The sequence below is a fragment of the Urtica dioica genome, chromosome 6 (genome assembly GCF_054948205.1).
Source record: "Urtica dioica subsp. dioica isolate 48M chromosome 6, U.dioica_male_clone48M_v1_H2, whole genome shotgun sequence".
NCBI classification, from domain to species: domain Eukaryota; kingdom Viridiplantae; phylum Streptophyta; class Magnoliopsida; order Rosales; family Urticaceae; genus Urtica; species Urtica dioica.
The window spans coordinates 12,664,256-12,680,965 of NC_142761.1; the positions used below are offsets into that span (position 1 = coordinate 12,664,256).

The 16,710-nt window shown below is 37.1% G+C and overlaps 2 protein-coding genes across 2 annotated transcripts; both read left to right on the top strand.

Annotated features, from left to right (window-relative positions):
- The first annotated feature begins 2,436 nt into the window (after positions 1-2,436).
- Positions 2,437-4,528, top strand: LOC149393403 (1-aminocyclopropane-1-carboxylate oxidase homolog 1-like). Its single transcript, XM_089616543.1, has 3 exons — positions 2,437-3,012; positions 3,298-3,619; positions 4,064-4,528. Exons 1-3 carry the CDS (start codon positions 2,492-2,494, stop codon positions 4,313-4,315), a joined length of 1,095 nt encoding a protein of 364 aa, XP_089472669.1. The 5' UTR covers positions 2,437-2,491; the 3' UTR covers positions 4,316-4,528.
- A 249-nt stretch (positions 4,529-4,777) lies between these two features.
- Positions 4,778-16,219, top strand: LOC149393404 (1-aminocyclopropane-1-carboxylate oxidase homolog 1-like). The gene is made up of 3 exons (XM_089616544.1): positions 4,778-5,370; positions 15,233-15,557; positions 15,741-16,219. The coding sequence occupies exons 1-3, from the start codon at positions 4,859-4,861 to the stop codon at positions 15,996-15,998; spliced, it is 1,095 nt and encodes a 364-aa protein (XP_089472670.1). The 5' UTR covers positions 4,778-4,858; the 3' UTR covers positions 15,999-16,219.
- Positions 16,220-16,710: the final 491 nt, after the last annotated feature.

Below are 16,710 nucleotides of genomic sequence, written 5' to 3' on the forward strand. Positions count from 1 at the left end.
TGTGACCTCAAACCAAGGTTTTAAATGCCGTGGAAAATCGGAGAAAATCGGCAGCGGCGCCGCCGCCGGACCAAGAACGGCCGACGAATACACATATTGTCGTTTCGCTGTTAAATATCGTTCGGCATTAAGCAAAACGACACGCCACTTGACAAAAAAACGACCGCTCGATTTCATTTGTTTTAATGAAAAAAAAGTCATTCATTTTCGTGGGTTTTCGAAGAAAGTCGAGAGAAACAGCAGAGGTGGACGATTTTCGGTGGCATTTTGTGTTTTGAATTTTGATATATTTGTAGATCAACAATGGTGGTTAGTGAGTGAGGGTGAAGAAGAAATGGACCCCATTGGAAGAAGAGAGAGTAAATACGAGGAGGAAGAGTTTGACTATTTTATAATTATATACGGCACACAATTGCCTAGTATAATAGACTAGCATTATATCATAGATATGACATATATTTTGTTTACAATATTTTATTGTATCCGAATATAGCTTATTATTATAATACAATATTTAGAACATATATCTAGGTAGCTTATATACAGTATTGTTGGACATAAATATAACGTATTACATAATATTTACAATAGGCTCTTATTATACAGTATCGTTGAATATATTAAATCCTATGACATATATTTTGTTTACATATATTCGTCATACTAAATATATTCATATTTGCCAAAAAAAAAAAAAATACTAATACAATAAAATAAGATTACGTGTAATATTTTAGAATTTGTTGTATGATTTAATTGTGGAACATATATTTTTTATGTATGATTTTTATGTGCGGAGTTTGGAGTATATTTACAAATATTGTTTTATTAGTTTATTCGGGGTATTGTAGATAACTAGCCATTTTGAAACTTAGAATTGCAAAATAGCCATTGTTTAGATAATTTTTGTTAATTAGCCATCAACTATTTATTACCCAACAAAAAAGATAAAATTATCCTTAACAATATTCCCGCCCATTTACATAAAACATATTACTTGAAATAATAATAGTAATAATAATAATAAATGTTAATAATAAGTAACCACTAATATAAGGTAACAAATCAGCCAACTTATGACAGGAAAAACGCAGATGAGAACAAAATTCTTGAAGAAGATGAACATGTCACGTATTACCAATAATTTATGATAATTTACTGTGCATAGACCAGAAAAATATACCAAAAAAGATGAACTATCAATTAACAATAATTAACGAATATTAATTGCGTGAAAATATATAATTCTTAAAAAACCAGTAAATTACTAATAGTTATTAACATTGATGAATCGCATCTACCCTATGCAGTCTTGAGATCACAGTCTAGGTATATACATACATATATATCATATGTGTATGTATACAAATCCACTACTTATTTTTATATGAATATGCATGTATTATTTGTGTGGAATTGAGAAGATTCTAAACGTATATATGGATCAAGAAAGATGATGACAATAATAAAGTTTATCAGAGGCTGTGAAATAGTAGGCTTGACGAGAGAGAGAGAGAGAGAGAGAGAGAGAGAGAGAGAGAGAGAGAGAGAGAGAGAGAGAGAGGTCAGTTATATAAAAAGAGAAAAATAAGGAATTTAAAATAATAGCAATCACACGTATTTGCAATATTTAAAATAAAACTGTTAAATATTTTTTGAATTAAGTACATGTATAAGGGTATAATTGGGATTAAATTTTTGTTGGCTTGCCACATAAGCGATATTGGCTATTTTGCTAATAAAAGTTAAACGTTGACTATTTTAAAATTTTAATGTTTCAAGTGGTCTAGATCCTATCATTTCTCATTGTATCCGAATATAGCTTATTATTATAATACAATATTTAGAACATATATCTAGGTAGCTTATATACAGTATTGTTGGACATAAATATAACGTATTACATAATATTTACAATAGGCTCTTATTATACAGTATCGTTGAATATATTAAATCCTATGGCATATATTTTGTTTACATATATTCGTCATACTAAATATATTCATATTTGCCAAAAAAAAAAAAATACTAATACAATAAAATAAGATTACGTGTAATATTTTAGAATTTGTTGTATGATTTAATTGTGGAACATATATTTTTTATGTATGATTTTTATGTGCGGAGTTTGGAGTATATTTATAAATATTGTTTTATTAGTTTATTCTGCAATATTATTTTCGTTCGATTTTTCATTGTAATTCTAGTGATGCATTCCATTTCTTATTTTAGCTATATGTGTGTAGAACATCTTTATTTTATGATAATTTGCAATATTATCATGTGATTTTAACACTTATTATATTCCTTTGTCATTTTTCACATTTTTTCCGTTCGATTTTCCATCGATGCGTCCATTTTTCATAAATCAAGACACTCGAAATGAAATGACATGGAAAATGACACCTTACCTCAAACTAAACAACTTTCGCACGCTACACATGATTTTGTTTCGGAGCACTAAAGGAAAAAATAGACAAAAACGAATTAAATGGCAAACACAGGCGAAATCCGTTACGACAGACTAACCGATCTCAAAGCTTTCGACGACACCAAAGCCGGCGTGAAAGGACTCGTCGACGCCGGGGTCACAGAGATTCCACGCATTTTCCATCACAATTTCAACGACTCGGATACAATCTCAACCTCGGAAGATCCTGAGGCGACGCCGCGTGTCCCGATCATAGACATCGGAGGAGGCTGCGACTTAGGGCGGAGAGATGAGATAGTGTTCGAGGTGAGAGAGGCGTTAAAGGAATGGGGTTTCTTTCAGATAGTCAACCACGGAATCGACGAGACTGTTCTGGAGGAGATGAGACGCGGCGTTCGACGGTTTCACGAGCAAGACTCGGAGGCCAAGAAAGAGTGGTACGGCCGAGATAGAGCAAACAGAGTTTTGTACAACAGCAATTTCGATCTCTTCTCCGGGGCTTCAACCAATTGGAGAGACACTTTAATCTCTGTTTTGGCTCCCAATCCTCCAAGTCCTAAGGACTTTCCCTTTGTCATCAGGTAATTAAAATCCCCCCCCCCCCCCCCCCCCCCCCCCCCCTTTTTTTTTCCCACCAACAGAAAACTTTCAAAACTTGGTACATAATCCTCCGAATATCTGGTTTACAAGCCAAGCCTAACTCATGACCTCATAAATTGGGATCTTTCAAAATAGTCCATTGAGTTGAGACAGTCTTAACACTTTTAAGTGGCACAGTTGGGAAAGCAAAGTTGAAACTTTGTGCATATTATAAAATATGATTGATCATAGGGCCAAAGATGAGCAAAACTGGATTGCCTTCACAGGGACATTCTCTTGGAATACTCGGAGAAAGTTAGAAAAGTTGGGATCTTGGTGTTCGAGTTGTTGTCTGAGGCCTTGGGGCTAAACGCGAAGCACTTGGAAGATCTCGGGTGCGCCGAAGGTTTGACAGTCCTGTGCCATTACTATCCAGCGTGTCCGCAGCCGGAACTAACTCTGGGCGTGACCAAGCACGCTGACAATGATTTCCTCACAATCCTCTTGCAAGATCACATCGGTGGTCTCCAGATCATGAACGACAGCAAGTGGGTTGACGTAACCCCTCATCCGGGGGCTTTGGTTGTCAACATCGGCGATCTCTTGCAAGTCAGTCCCTTCATTATTAACTTTTTTTTTCTGCATATTGCACCTCTGATCTGATACCAATTTTAATTTCTGGGGATTTGATACCATGTAAGAGACGCTCTAATATGTAGAATTGCCCAATTGTAACACATCACCAAAAAAATTATATTTTTGTTGTCTCACATCCAGATCATTGATTGGTAACATGATAAAAAAAATTACCTGGATTGCCATCATGATACTAATTACCACTCCTTTTTTCAGATATACTCTATTTTAATTGTTTAGCCTGAAAAAAGAAAAAAAAAAAAAAAAAAATTTAAGATGGCATTGGTCATAAGATAGAATTAGTGTTTATTTTTTATTTTTTTTGGTATCAAACAAAGATAATGTAGTTGAATTATTGTTTTAACTTCACCAAATACAATGTAGATTCTAAGCGGTTAAATTTTGTGGATTTGTCAGCTGATATCGAACGACGAGTTTAAAAGCTCTGAGCATAGAGTGTTGGTGAGCCGTGTAGGTCCAAGGGTTTCGGTTGCGAGCTTCTTCAGTACTGGTTTTTCGCCATCGACAAGACTTTTTGGACCGATCAAGGATTTGATATCCGAAGAAAATCCTCCAAAGTACAAGGAAACTACGGTTAGGGACTATTGTGTGTACTATCAGGCGAAAGGCCTTGATGGAGAATCGGCTTTGGATCATTTCAAGCTATAGATTCAGCAAGTTGAACTCATGAAGAGAGTATCAATTGGAGTCTTCAAGTTTTTTTCGTTTTTTCTTTTACTACTGTGAATATGAATAGATAATGCATATAAAAACTTATGTGGATGAATTTTGATGATTAATATTTCAGAATAAGAGATGAGAACGTTGGTATCGTAAATCCATATTGGAAACCTATCAAATATTAAAATTTAGGACAAACATTACTTATTTCGGGTATTTGTTCGTTTAATCAAATTATATGCATAAACTTGGTTACAAAAACTGTATGATTTTTGTATAACATTAAATGTAATAAATTTTTATAGAAGTTCGTTGGGAAGAACAGCTGCAGCACTCCACCCAAAGTCAACCCTTCATACATAAATTTTCATACCTACCTGACATAAGAGCTCTTATTTATATCACGACAGAAAATATTGTTTAAAATTTTTCCCCCATCACGCACTATAATATATCTTATCACAACCAATTCAGATACTCCGAGCCAAATAGTTATTATAAATTCTGTCCTGCAATTTTTAGCCTGGAAAAATGGCCAAGAAGATCACCGATGAGCGATTAAGAGAGTTGAAAGCGTTCGATGAAACAAAAACAGGGGTCAAAGGGCTTGTTGACGCTGGGGTGACCAAAATCCCTCCCATGTTCCGACACGATCCTCACCAGCTTTTCGTCGATGATGATTGGACGGCAAGAAATGATTCCACGTCCGAGATTCCAATCATAGACCTTGAAGGGGTAGTCAAGGATAGGAAAACTACGGTGGGAAATATTCGTCGTGCGAGTGAGGAATACGGATTCTTTGAGGTGATCAACCACGGAATTCCTATTGAGGTGTTGAACGAGATGATCGAAGGGGTTCGGAGATTTCACGAGCAAGACGCGGAAGTGAAGAAGTTGTTCTATTCGAGGGATCCGGAGAAAAGGTTCGTTTCCATGTCCAATTATGATTTGTACCACTCTTCGGCGGCTTGTTGGAGGGACACAATTTCTTGTTACATGGCTCCTCATCCACCTGAACCCCAAGAACTTCCATCAGTGTGCAGGTACTAATTAATCAATTACTGTTTATTTTAATAGATCAGTTTAATTAGTACTTCACATTTTATCTATTTTCTGAGAAGATTTATAGCAAAATTGGCTTAGATTACACGTAATAATTAGGAGTTTAGTCCATGAATTTTATTTTTTGCCCTTTCTGTGCTGTGTTTTTTAGAAATAGAATATGCATAGGAGTTACTAGAGGGGTTGAGGATAAGAAAAAACAACGTATCAGAGAGGTCAATGGAAAAAAGAAAAGAAAAAGGAAAAGAAAAAAGAAAAGAAAAGAGAAAACAGAGTCTAAGGGTCAAAGTTCAACTACCATCGAAAGCACCATGTTTTTTTTTTTAAGGCAGCTTTGCTGCAGTGGGGATTAAACCCACGATCTCCACACAAGAGGTGATGTGGAATTACCACTAGGCTATCACAGGTACCACAATAGCAGCCATGTTAACCAGAAGAGAAACTGAATAGCAAAATATGTCGCTAAATTAAATAATTTATTTTCAATGATAGGTTTCGTTAAGGAATTGTAGTCTTCCAAACTCTCAATTATAATTTTATGAAGTAAATTCAATAGGGCTTTCTACGGGAACATATATGTTGAAACTGCCTCTAATATACTATTTTCAAATTTAATCCCTTAAACATATCGTTTATTTTTTATTACCCAAATATATTTTCTTAATACTGAATTTTTTCTTGTTGTCTATTTGACTTAATTTTTAGTTTTTTTTACTTGTTGCGATTTCCTTTAGGTTTTTTTTTTCCCTGTTTATAGCTTTATTTAAAAAAAAAATCGTAAAAAAATAAAAACTAATAACATATTTATAAGGGTAATCTAGCAACGTAGCCAATTTCAAACATGGTTTTAAGGATCTAGCCAACGTTTGGTAAATTTTGTAATCTAGTCATTTACAGAAATAAACGGTTAGAAAATATCGAAAATACCCTTATAAAACATAAATCATGGAAACCAAATACTAGTCAACGTTTCAGCCAACCAAGTTTATCGTGCGTAAAATAAACAGAAATTAACAAAGCAGCGGAGATTAACAAAAAATTATAAAGAAATATACGCTTAAAAACCAACTTTGCCAAATATAGAATTTTTTTTAAAATTCTAAATATATACACGTGTATTAATTTCGAAAATTCGTATTCAAAATTTGATCGGCTTGTGAATAACACCGTATTAAATGCGTATTAAAGGAAAGGAAAGAAATATCAATCGATAACACCATCGACAACTTCAAACTGGTGGGCATTGATCGGCTCTACCTACACATATGTAAATTTACCATAATTAACAGAAATTAACAAAGCAACGAAGATTAACAAAAAATTACAAAGCAACGGAGATTAACAAAAAAGTAAACGGTTAGAAAATATCGAAAATATCGAAAATACTCTCATAGAAACCAAAAACTAGCCAACTTTTCAGCCAGCCGAAGTTTATCGTGCGTAAAATAAACGGAAATTAACTGAAATTAACAAAGCAGCGGAGATTAACAAAAAATTAGAAAAAAATAAACGCTCAATAACCAACTTTGCCAAATATATATTTTTTTTAAAAATTCTAAATATATACACGTGTATTAACTTCGAAACTTCGTATTGAAAATTTGATCGGCTTGTGAATAACACTGTATTAAATGCGTATTAAAGGAAAGGAAAGAAATATCAATTGATAACACCATCGACCTCTACCTGTACATATGTAAATTTACCATAATTAATAGAAATTAACAAAGCAGCGGAAATTAACAAAAAATTAGAAAGAAATAAGAAAACGCCCAATAACAAACTTTGCCAAATATATAATTTTTTTTTAAAATTCTAAATATATACACGTGTATTAACTTTGAAAATTTTGGTTGATCAAACGTGGGCTACAAGTTTTGTAAGCAAATTCTAGTAGAGGATATTATAGTAATTAATATCTTACATAAGTAAGACACGTCATCATTTTTTGCTAGAGTGAAAATTTGGACGAAACGTTGGCTAGATTACAATTTCAACGTTGCAGGTGGCTTAGTTCGACTAATTTTTCTATTTATAATAGTTCATAAAAAAAGTGTTATAATCTAAGACTTGCTATCTTTAAATGAATTAGTCGTGGAATTACCCCAACATTTATCAACAAAAATATAATAGTGATTGGGGAAAATTAGGGGATTTACTCGTAAAAATTATAGTGTTTGGCACATAAATATTGTTTTTGAAAAACGGCACATCTAGGAGTAATCAAAGGAGAGAGAAACCGGGTCAAATGAGAGAGAAACAAAACATACCCATTTTAACCTCTTAAATAACCCCATATTACGACTTCTAGCATCTACCATAAATCCCTAATCCTCCCTCTTCAACCTCATTCCCGCGTTCACCTTCTTCATCATACCTTCATCTCTCTCACACCATTATTCTCCGTCACTGTGCCAAAAATTTTGTCAATTCCGACCATCATTTCCACTGTCCCACTTTTCAGGACCACCATTACAGTATTTCTCGTCAGTTTTTTCCGCTCTCTGTCAAGATATTTTCTGATCAAAACTCTAGTCAGTTTCTTCCGATGACCGGGCCGGAGTTCAATCTGAAAATTTTGTTGAACTCAGCGGTTTTTTTATTGAAAATTTATGTTCCAAATCTGCATCAACCAAACGTATAAAGGTATAGTCTCAGATTCTTGTTAACGAAAAATATTGAAACCCAGATTTACATGCCTGCATTTTTTAAACCCATATTGAACGTTATTGACTTTAGTTAGATATATGTCACCAACCCAGGTTTTGTTTGGATGTTTAGTCACTTTTCTATAACTAATTCCCCTAGTTTTCGTTTTTAGTTACGTAAATGTAACTAATTCGCCAACGGTGATAAAAAAAAGACATATATACGTACGTCAAGCATAACGGTCAATGGCTCAGAGATGATTATTACCAGACCGGTGTTTGTATTCAACCCTCATACTACCGACGATGTATGAGGATTTAACAAAAATTTTGTTCAGGTGTTCCGGGGGAAAGTTAAGGTCCTGATAAATACGAAACAGAAGGGGCGGTAAAACCAATAGTAATTGACTCCGACATTAGTTTGGCATGCTATTTACATATTCGGAAAGAGAAACCAGATACATAAAAAATGTCTCTAGTTTTGGAGCTTGAGTCATTGAAGACTTCTTCTGCGCATGTTGATTCCACTCCGAACACCGGAGAGAGTGGTTTTTTGGGAACTGAAGATCCATGAGCAGCTCTCTTGCCACCTTTGATGAATTTTGATTATGGTATCCCCGACAATATCTCTGAAGAGTCCTCTCTACCTGTCGGTGAAGCATCTCATATCCTCAACGAGGGAAACATATATGACACAAGTGAGAGTGAGCCCCCTCCAGCTGCCGACGAACCGAGCACCCCTCCAGCCGCCGGTGAACCGAGCTACCCTCCAGCCGCTGGTGAACCGAGCTAGCCCCCTCAAGCCGCCGATGAACCTAGCACTCCTCTGCCTTCTCACAGAGCGACAATAGTTCCATCATCCGATTCCACGCTCTTGGACGTGATGGACATACATTCTCCCATAAAGGTATATAAAGGAGGATTATATGCTAACAAAGCTGTGCTGCAAAAAGGTTTGAGCATGTTTGCAATCAACAATCATTTTACGTTCAAGGTTAGATCTACTACACAATATATCCACGCGGTTTGTCTTGATAACTCTCGTAAGTGGACCGTATGGGCAGTTAGATTGAGGAAAATACTATAATTTCATACAAGGAGGTAGTATTGCAAAATTCAATATATTAATTAGTTACGTAATTAAATGAATCAGTTACAAGTTAGTCACTATTTGCACGATTTAGTTACTAAACCATAGAAATTAGTTACATGAATGTAATTAATTTTGGGAATTTAATTATATGAATGCAACTAAAATTTGTAAATTAGTTGCAGGTAGGTAACTAATTGATGTAACCAATATTAGTTACACCATTGTAACTAAAACCTGTAAAACATTTATATAACTTGTTATTGTGCCTGATGTTTGTATGTTCGACTATGAGCATACTTGTTGTGCACAATACATGCAAGGACACTATCCTCAGAAAACCATGTATTTGGTTGGGAAGCTTGTAGAACACAAGCTCGTAGATCCAACATTATCATGGTGTACATGGAGCAGGATTATGGAGTGCAAATGAAATATAAAAAAGCTTGGAGGTCTAGAGGGAAAGCTTTAGAATTGCAAATCTGCATACATTGAGGTACATGATGGAAACGGCCAATCCAAGTTCTTCATTCGACCTTGTGACTATTGTATGTTCCCATCGTTTTAGATACTTCTTTATGTCTCTTAGTGCATGGAAAAGGGGATGGAAGTATCTTCGTCCCAAAATTATCATCGACGAAAATTTTCTGAAAAATTACTATAAGGCACGCTCTTTTCAGCTTATGGGATGGATGCAAACAAATAGATTTATCCACTTGCCTTTGGTGTTGGTGATTTAGAGTCTACTGAGTCGTGGGTTTACTTCTTAACATAGTTAAAAAAAAGCAATTGGGGAGAGATAACATCAGGTTATTGTGTCGGATAGGAACAAATGAATATTTAAGGCTGTTGAATAGCTATTCAGAGAATCTGATCATGGGTATTGCATGTACCATCTACTGAAAAACGTGTGGAATAAATTCAAAGGTTTGATGAAGGAAGCGACATGGAAATTTTTTGGTGCCACCAAGGCGTACACACACATCGAGTGAGAAAGATTTATGGGTATGCTTGATGAAGAAGACACGAGAATCCGGACGTATCTTGAGAAGGAGGTAGGCCTTGAAAAGTGGGCTTGCGCGCATTTCAGCGAAAAACAGATACTCCATCATGACTTCCAACAATGCCGAATCTTTGAATTATTTATTTGTCAAAGCTCGGGAGTTTCCGACCTCAAAGATCTTTGATTTCTTGAGAGATGGGATGACAAAATGGTTTTACGAAAGAAGAGAAAAAAGCCTTGTGAACTATGACTGCTCTCTCTGTGGATTCGAATGCAAAGCATATCAAGTACATCAGACAAGCTTGTGGAATGCATGTAAGCTTCTGTAAATATATATTAGTTACGTGTATGTAACTAAATTTCGTATATTAGTTAAACTAAATTTTGTGAATTAATTAAAAACATGTAACTAAAATATGTATATTACGCTCGAAATCGGGTCAATACTTAGAAGCATCGGCGATTTAGCCCAGGACCGGACTCTAAGGCTGCACGTAGGCTAGGTGTCACCAAACGCCTGAGATCGCCGACCTCCAATGGATGGTTAGAGGTCTGTTATGTTTGTCTTTTGTGAGAGTAAACAAACGTGAACTATAGGGACCCGAAAGATTTCCCTTCGGCAAGCACTCCGACGCTCAACATTAGCATTGGTGTAATGTAAGCGAGTATGGAGCAAATGTCCTCTAAGCTCGGAAGCATACTAGAGCAGTTTTAGTGATTTAGAGTGAGGATCCAGAGAGTAAGGACGTGCTTAGGTTATGAACGGCTTAAAGAATGTGAGGCGAGGACTCCTATTTATAGGAGTTGGAGCAATGTAAACGCACCGATCGGGCCGTAAGGAGAAGGCCCGTGGAGAGCCCACGGTGGGAGTCGCGTGGGGCCTTGTCGGTCTAGGCGGGGCTTGTGTTACTGTCGGTGAGGCTCACGGGGCCATTGTCAAGGCCCGCGGAGCCAGCGCGTGAAGTAGTTGAAGCGTTGGATTCCTAGGCGGACCCCGTGTGGGTTTGCCGGTTTGATCCGGGAGGCCTGCCAGAAGCCTGTTGGGCCTCGCTGGAAGATGTGGGGCTTCGCACTTGCCGTCCGCGGAGCCTTCTCCTTGAGAGCTGGGCTCCAAGCGTCCCCTTGCCGAGGCTTCTAGACCCCGCTTAAAGCCCGCGCGGTTTTGCCCTTGTGGGCTGGGCCTTGTTTGATGCTTGCGGGGTCCGCTCGAACCCTTGTGGATGTGGTGTGGCCATCTGGGCCTTGTTGGAAGCCTGCCTCATGCGGGTTGGGCTTCGCATGTGTCTCACGAGGTCTGCCCGGGCCGCGTCTAGAGTTTGATCGGACTCAGGCTAGGATTCGTCGCATTTTGCCTTTTTTCGGGAGTCGATTTTGACCCTATAATATTAACCCTCAACTTTTCGGGAGTCTTTGATTGTTGGGAAGCTAATTGTTCGAGAGTTTTCAGTTTATTAAGGTGGGTTTCTTTTTCTTTTTTCTTTTTTTTAAAGGTTGTACCCCCTCTTTTTTTTTTGTCATCTTCCTCAGTCATCTTCTTCTTCTCTCTCCTTTGACGGCTGTGAAAATCGCGGTGACGTCATGGATATCGTTCATGTGCTCAATGACGTGTCGGATTCCAAGCTTATAAGGGCTCCGCTCTTTAGTGATGATTTCTTCGAAGGCATCAGCTTGAGCCCCTAATTGGCCTCTTTAGTGATGATTTCGAATGGTGAATACTATCACTAACGATGGCGGCCCGACGGCGGGTGAAATCCGTCGAGCGGCCCATCGACGGGCCAAGAAGCAGATCTAGCGTCTTTGCGTTTGAGCGGGGCGGAGTCAAGCGCGATTGTTCTCTATGATGGAGTCGTGAGATGGGGCGACTACGGCGACTGCCGATCCGTGGTGAGCAAAGCTGCTGAGGGCGGCAATGGTGGGAACGCACCGGGTGGACTCACTGGAGAGGGCGACGAAGGGGCCTCGTGTGAGGCCCGTCAGGACAGAGAGGGAGACGCTCCACGCGAACCCCGTTACTCTATTTTTTAGGCTGTTTGCGCGGAGCCCGTGATGGTTATAGTGTGCACCTCTGCGCGAACCCAAGGCGGATAAAGAGGCGCCTTATTCGCATGGGGTCCAGGATGCCGTTGAAGTGGGCAGCCCGTGCAAAGCCCAAGAAGGCTCTGAGGTGCGCGACCCGCATAGTGCCCGTCAAAGCCCATGAGTTATGATTTTTACCCTCATGATTAGCATATGAGTTTTCCTTCTCGTAGGCAACTGTTTTCAATTTCTTTGGAGTATGACCAATGGTAGAGATGGGCTGAGAGGGAGGCTCTACGATGTCACTGCAAATGGCTCTAAAATCTACGTGGGAAACATAAACAAAAACAAGTAGTTAGGATGTGTGTGTCTAACAAAATAGTTTGCAATGTAAAAAGAGGTACCTCTTGTAACCGAATGTATTGTATTGGAGATTCGGATACTCTGGAGGAAGATGACCATCGTAGAATCAACGGTCTCGCATCGTCTTTCAGTACAGCTCATAATCCCGTAGACTCCAATTTTGGTATGCACTCGTATGCACATACCTTCAAAGGCAGTAAAAAGGCTTCAAGATAAACCTTCTTGGTCATCGATGGGCTACTTGGGCTCTTTTGCTTTTTTCCCAAAATTCTTCACGTTGATCATGAAGTGATCGCATACAATATTTCCCTCCATTGAATGTGCACGGATCATCAACCATCTTTATGTATGATTTATTCTTCATGACAACTATCCGTCGGCCCGGGAGAAGCACATTGCATAGGAAATGGAGAAGAAGAAACCGGACTCGCTTCTCATCGTGCTTCCAGTCCTTCCTGTCCTTAATAAGTGTCGCAATGTTACCCTGGGTGACAAGTGCCCCTTTCTTGAACGTGTCAGCAATTAGGCCGTTTTCAAGTTCAAGTTGGGCTTTTATCGACAGTTTTTTTATCCATTAAAGTTAGATACTTATGAAAATTCTTATTTGGATGTTTCTACATCATTTCCAGTAGAGTTAATTCTTCATTTCGCTTCTCATATGTCATCATGAACTCAAATTCCCATTCATCATTGGTATGCTCTGTAGGAAAAACTGCCTCTATTAGCTCTTCGGCCCGTAGATACTCTTCATCTTCCTTTTCCTCGGGTACCATCTCGTCATATTAGTTGGCCCTCGCGTCGTAAGTTGTCTATTTGTAGGCCCGTGATCTTTCTAAAATGTTCCCTAGTCAACTCCCTAGGGACGTCGCCGATCTCTATTAGTAATCTATCGTCTGATTTGGGAACTCCCTCGAAGTAACCCGTCCTCATCATAAGGTTACTTAGGATTTTCGAGGAATGGTTATCGAAGGCATATCTACAAAAGGCCAAAGCACGACTCTCTGAACAGGTCTGGCTCTTTCTTGGACATAGCGACTTCTTCTTTGAACGACATGCCGTTCCCATGGAAATCAAAGTTGAACTGGTTGAGAGAATCCTCTGAAACGTATCGAGGCCAACTCTATACATAAAATAGTAAGATAACTAAATTAGTTACATTTTATAGGATTTAGTTACAAATTTGTTACATACTTTGATCTAATCTTGTCACTAATAAATCAATATAAGTTACATATCGGTCACTAAATAATGTGTTTTAGTTACATGTTTGTAATTAAAATCTATTTTCTTGTTACATGTTTGTAACTAATACACATAATTTAGTTACATATATGCAACGAAATTACTCCGTAACAAATTCAACCATGGGTGTTCGAAATCATAAGGTTTTTTCCAAAGTTATAGTGACAAACAAATCAGTTATTGATAAAAATTTAGACTTTATTATGCCAACATTCCAATTTCAACACCATCATACTGATCCAAACATGTAACTAAACAAATTCAACTAAACTTATCGGAATTGGGTATCTTGCCTTCGACTCAACTCAAAGTCGTTCACGTCACGCGGAGAATCGGAATCCCCACCATCGCTGGCTCTCGGACGCTTTGCATTGGGGGTTTTCATTGCTAGACCCTTTCTCTTAGACCAATACGATTCTTCCACGACCTTCTTTATCTTTACAGGCTTCTTCTCCGGTTTTTTCAGCGGCGAAGACCCAACCCTATTACTCCGGCGGGGTGGAGTTTCATTAGGAAGTTTGAATTTTTGGTTTTTTTGGAGTTTACAAGTCCTTTCGCAAGGCTTCTTTTTGTCATTGTAGAGGCCGATTTGGGTATGCTGTAAAGGGTAAAAGCTTCGTAGAATGGTGGTAGTTGAAACTTGTGATTTGGGTGGGTTAGGGTTTCACTGTGGAACACACCCAGAAAAGAAGAGAAAGTGGAAGAAGAAGGAAAACATAGCATCCAAGATGAAAGACGGACAAAATCAAGGTGAAGGGACGTCTCGGCGGTGGTTACCTAGGACGTCTCAGCGGTTGGTTTTAGGGGAGTTATGAGAAGATGGAGGGAAGCGGTGGATATGGTGGAAATAAATGAAAAGTTGTGGGTAATGAGTATTTATAAGGAAACGATTGGAAAAAATAATGAAAAAGATGGAAATAATTAAGAGAATGCATTTATGTAATTGTACACTACTGGTTCAAATGAGAAGTCTTAGGTGTGCCATTTTTGAAAAAAGATAGTTGACACTAATTCACTTCTACTCATGACAATTTCTTGGAAAACTACAAAGATAGCAGTTTTAAGGTGTAATATTTGTAAAATAACACCTATTTTAAATATATTCTAAAATAGATCTGTTTTTCAAACGGTAAATATTCTCCATATAAATGAAATTTTAAACCGCTATATAGAGTCCATAATTGTGAAAAAAATTAAAAAATAAAATTGTAGAATTAAGAAAAATGACTATTCACAACTTAAAAACGGCTTTTTCTGAATAAAAAATTTATGCAAATTTTTTTTATTATTTTTTATAGTAAACCAGAAGCAATTACACAACAAAATGAGTCAGTTTGAATTGTTATTAATATTAATATTAACCTTCGCAAATAAAAATCTTTTGGGGAGTAAACATAGTCTATCAATTAATTGGTCACGAGAGATTAAAAAATTCCCCGACAAAATAACAAGTCAAATGAAAGTAACATACTTGTTTGAAGTGAAATATTGCAGGAATATTCCAATCAAATGATGAAGTTGGGAATCACACTCTTCGAGTTGATCTCCGAGAGTCTTGAACTTGGCCGTAACCACCTTAAGGATATGGAATGCACCGACGGGCTTTTAGTTTTGGGTCACTACCATCCACCGTGTCCCGAACCCAAACTCACGTTGGGTGGCACAAAACACACTGACGGTAGCTTCATCACTGTACTTTTGCAAGATCGAATTGGGGGACTCCAAGTATTGACTCGGAATAATCAATGGATTGATCTTCGCCCTAACGCCGGATCGCTTGTAGTCAATATTGGAGATTTTCTTCAGGTAATTGTTTATTATTATATTTTTTTGAGTGAGGTAATTGTTTATTTATTTATCTATATACATTTTTTTTTTGTTGGGTAATGTAATTTCCCTACTCAAAATAATATAAAAGAAAATACAAAAAATTATAAAGAAATCTCTTATAAATTATTATTATTATTATTATTTATTTTTTTTTGGCAGCTTCTTACTAATGATAAATTCATAAGTGCAAACCACCGTGTTCTATCAAGCAAAGTTGGGCCGAGGATATCAGTGGCAAGTTTTTTCCGACCATACGCCCAATCGGAAAATTCTCGAAAAGTTTATGGACCAATAAGAGAGTTACTAGTCAAAGATGATCCGTTGCTATACCGCGAAATGGATGTCAGAGAATATTTGAAATATTATATATCAAAGAGGATAGATTTTATTCCTCCATTGCAACGTTTCAAGTTCTGAGGATATGCCTCAATATGTTTTGTATAATGAATTGTCAATCCTGTCTTACGTGGACAAAAAAAAAAAAAACATTTTCATCTCTATGTTGTTTTAGGATGTTGTGGTATACCAATGTCCAACCATGCTTATAAATTAATACGACCTCCAGCATAGGCGGAGGCATGTAAAGACTATGGGGGCACATGCCCATGGACTTCATAAAAATTGCATTTTTACCATAATTTTTAATATTTTTATTTGCAGTTTAACTTAAAATTATATGAATTTCGGATAATTTCCCCGGGAAAGAAAACTTCTTACATGCCACAGAGTTTTTTAAATTTGTGTTTTTATTTTGATCTTTATACTAAATAAGATGAAAAATTAGACCGTACCGAACCATTGGCACAAAGAGAAAAACTACATCTAAAAATTCTATAAGACATAACCTATCGTACCTTGCTTTCAAGCTCAATCCTTCAAATTCAAATATAAAAGTTTGTTGTCAAGTTAGTTAGGTCCTTTTTATCTCCTTTTCCAATGTTCTTTTTATTTTTTATTTTTCCTTTGTGATATTAAAAAAACAGATTTCACTAAATATACCTTCTTCTTTTTTAGTTATTTTTTTTAACTTAAAACATCAGGTTATTGAATTAATTTTGCATTTCTGCCTCAATAACAAAGTACGTACTGTTGTCGGTCGTTTTCGGAAAACCTGAGACGCCAAGAAGAC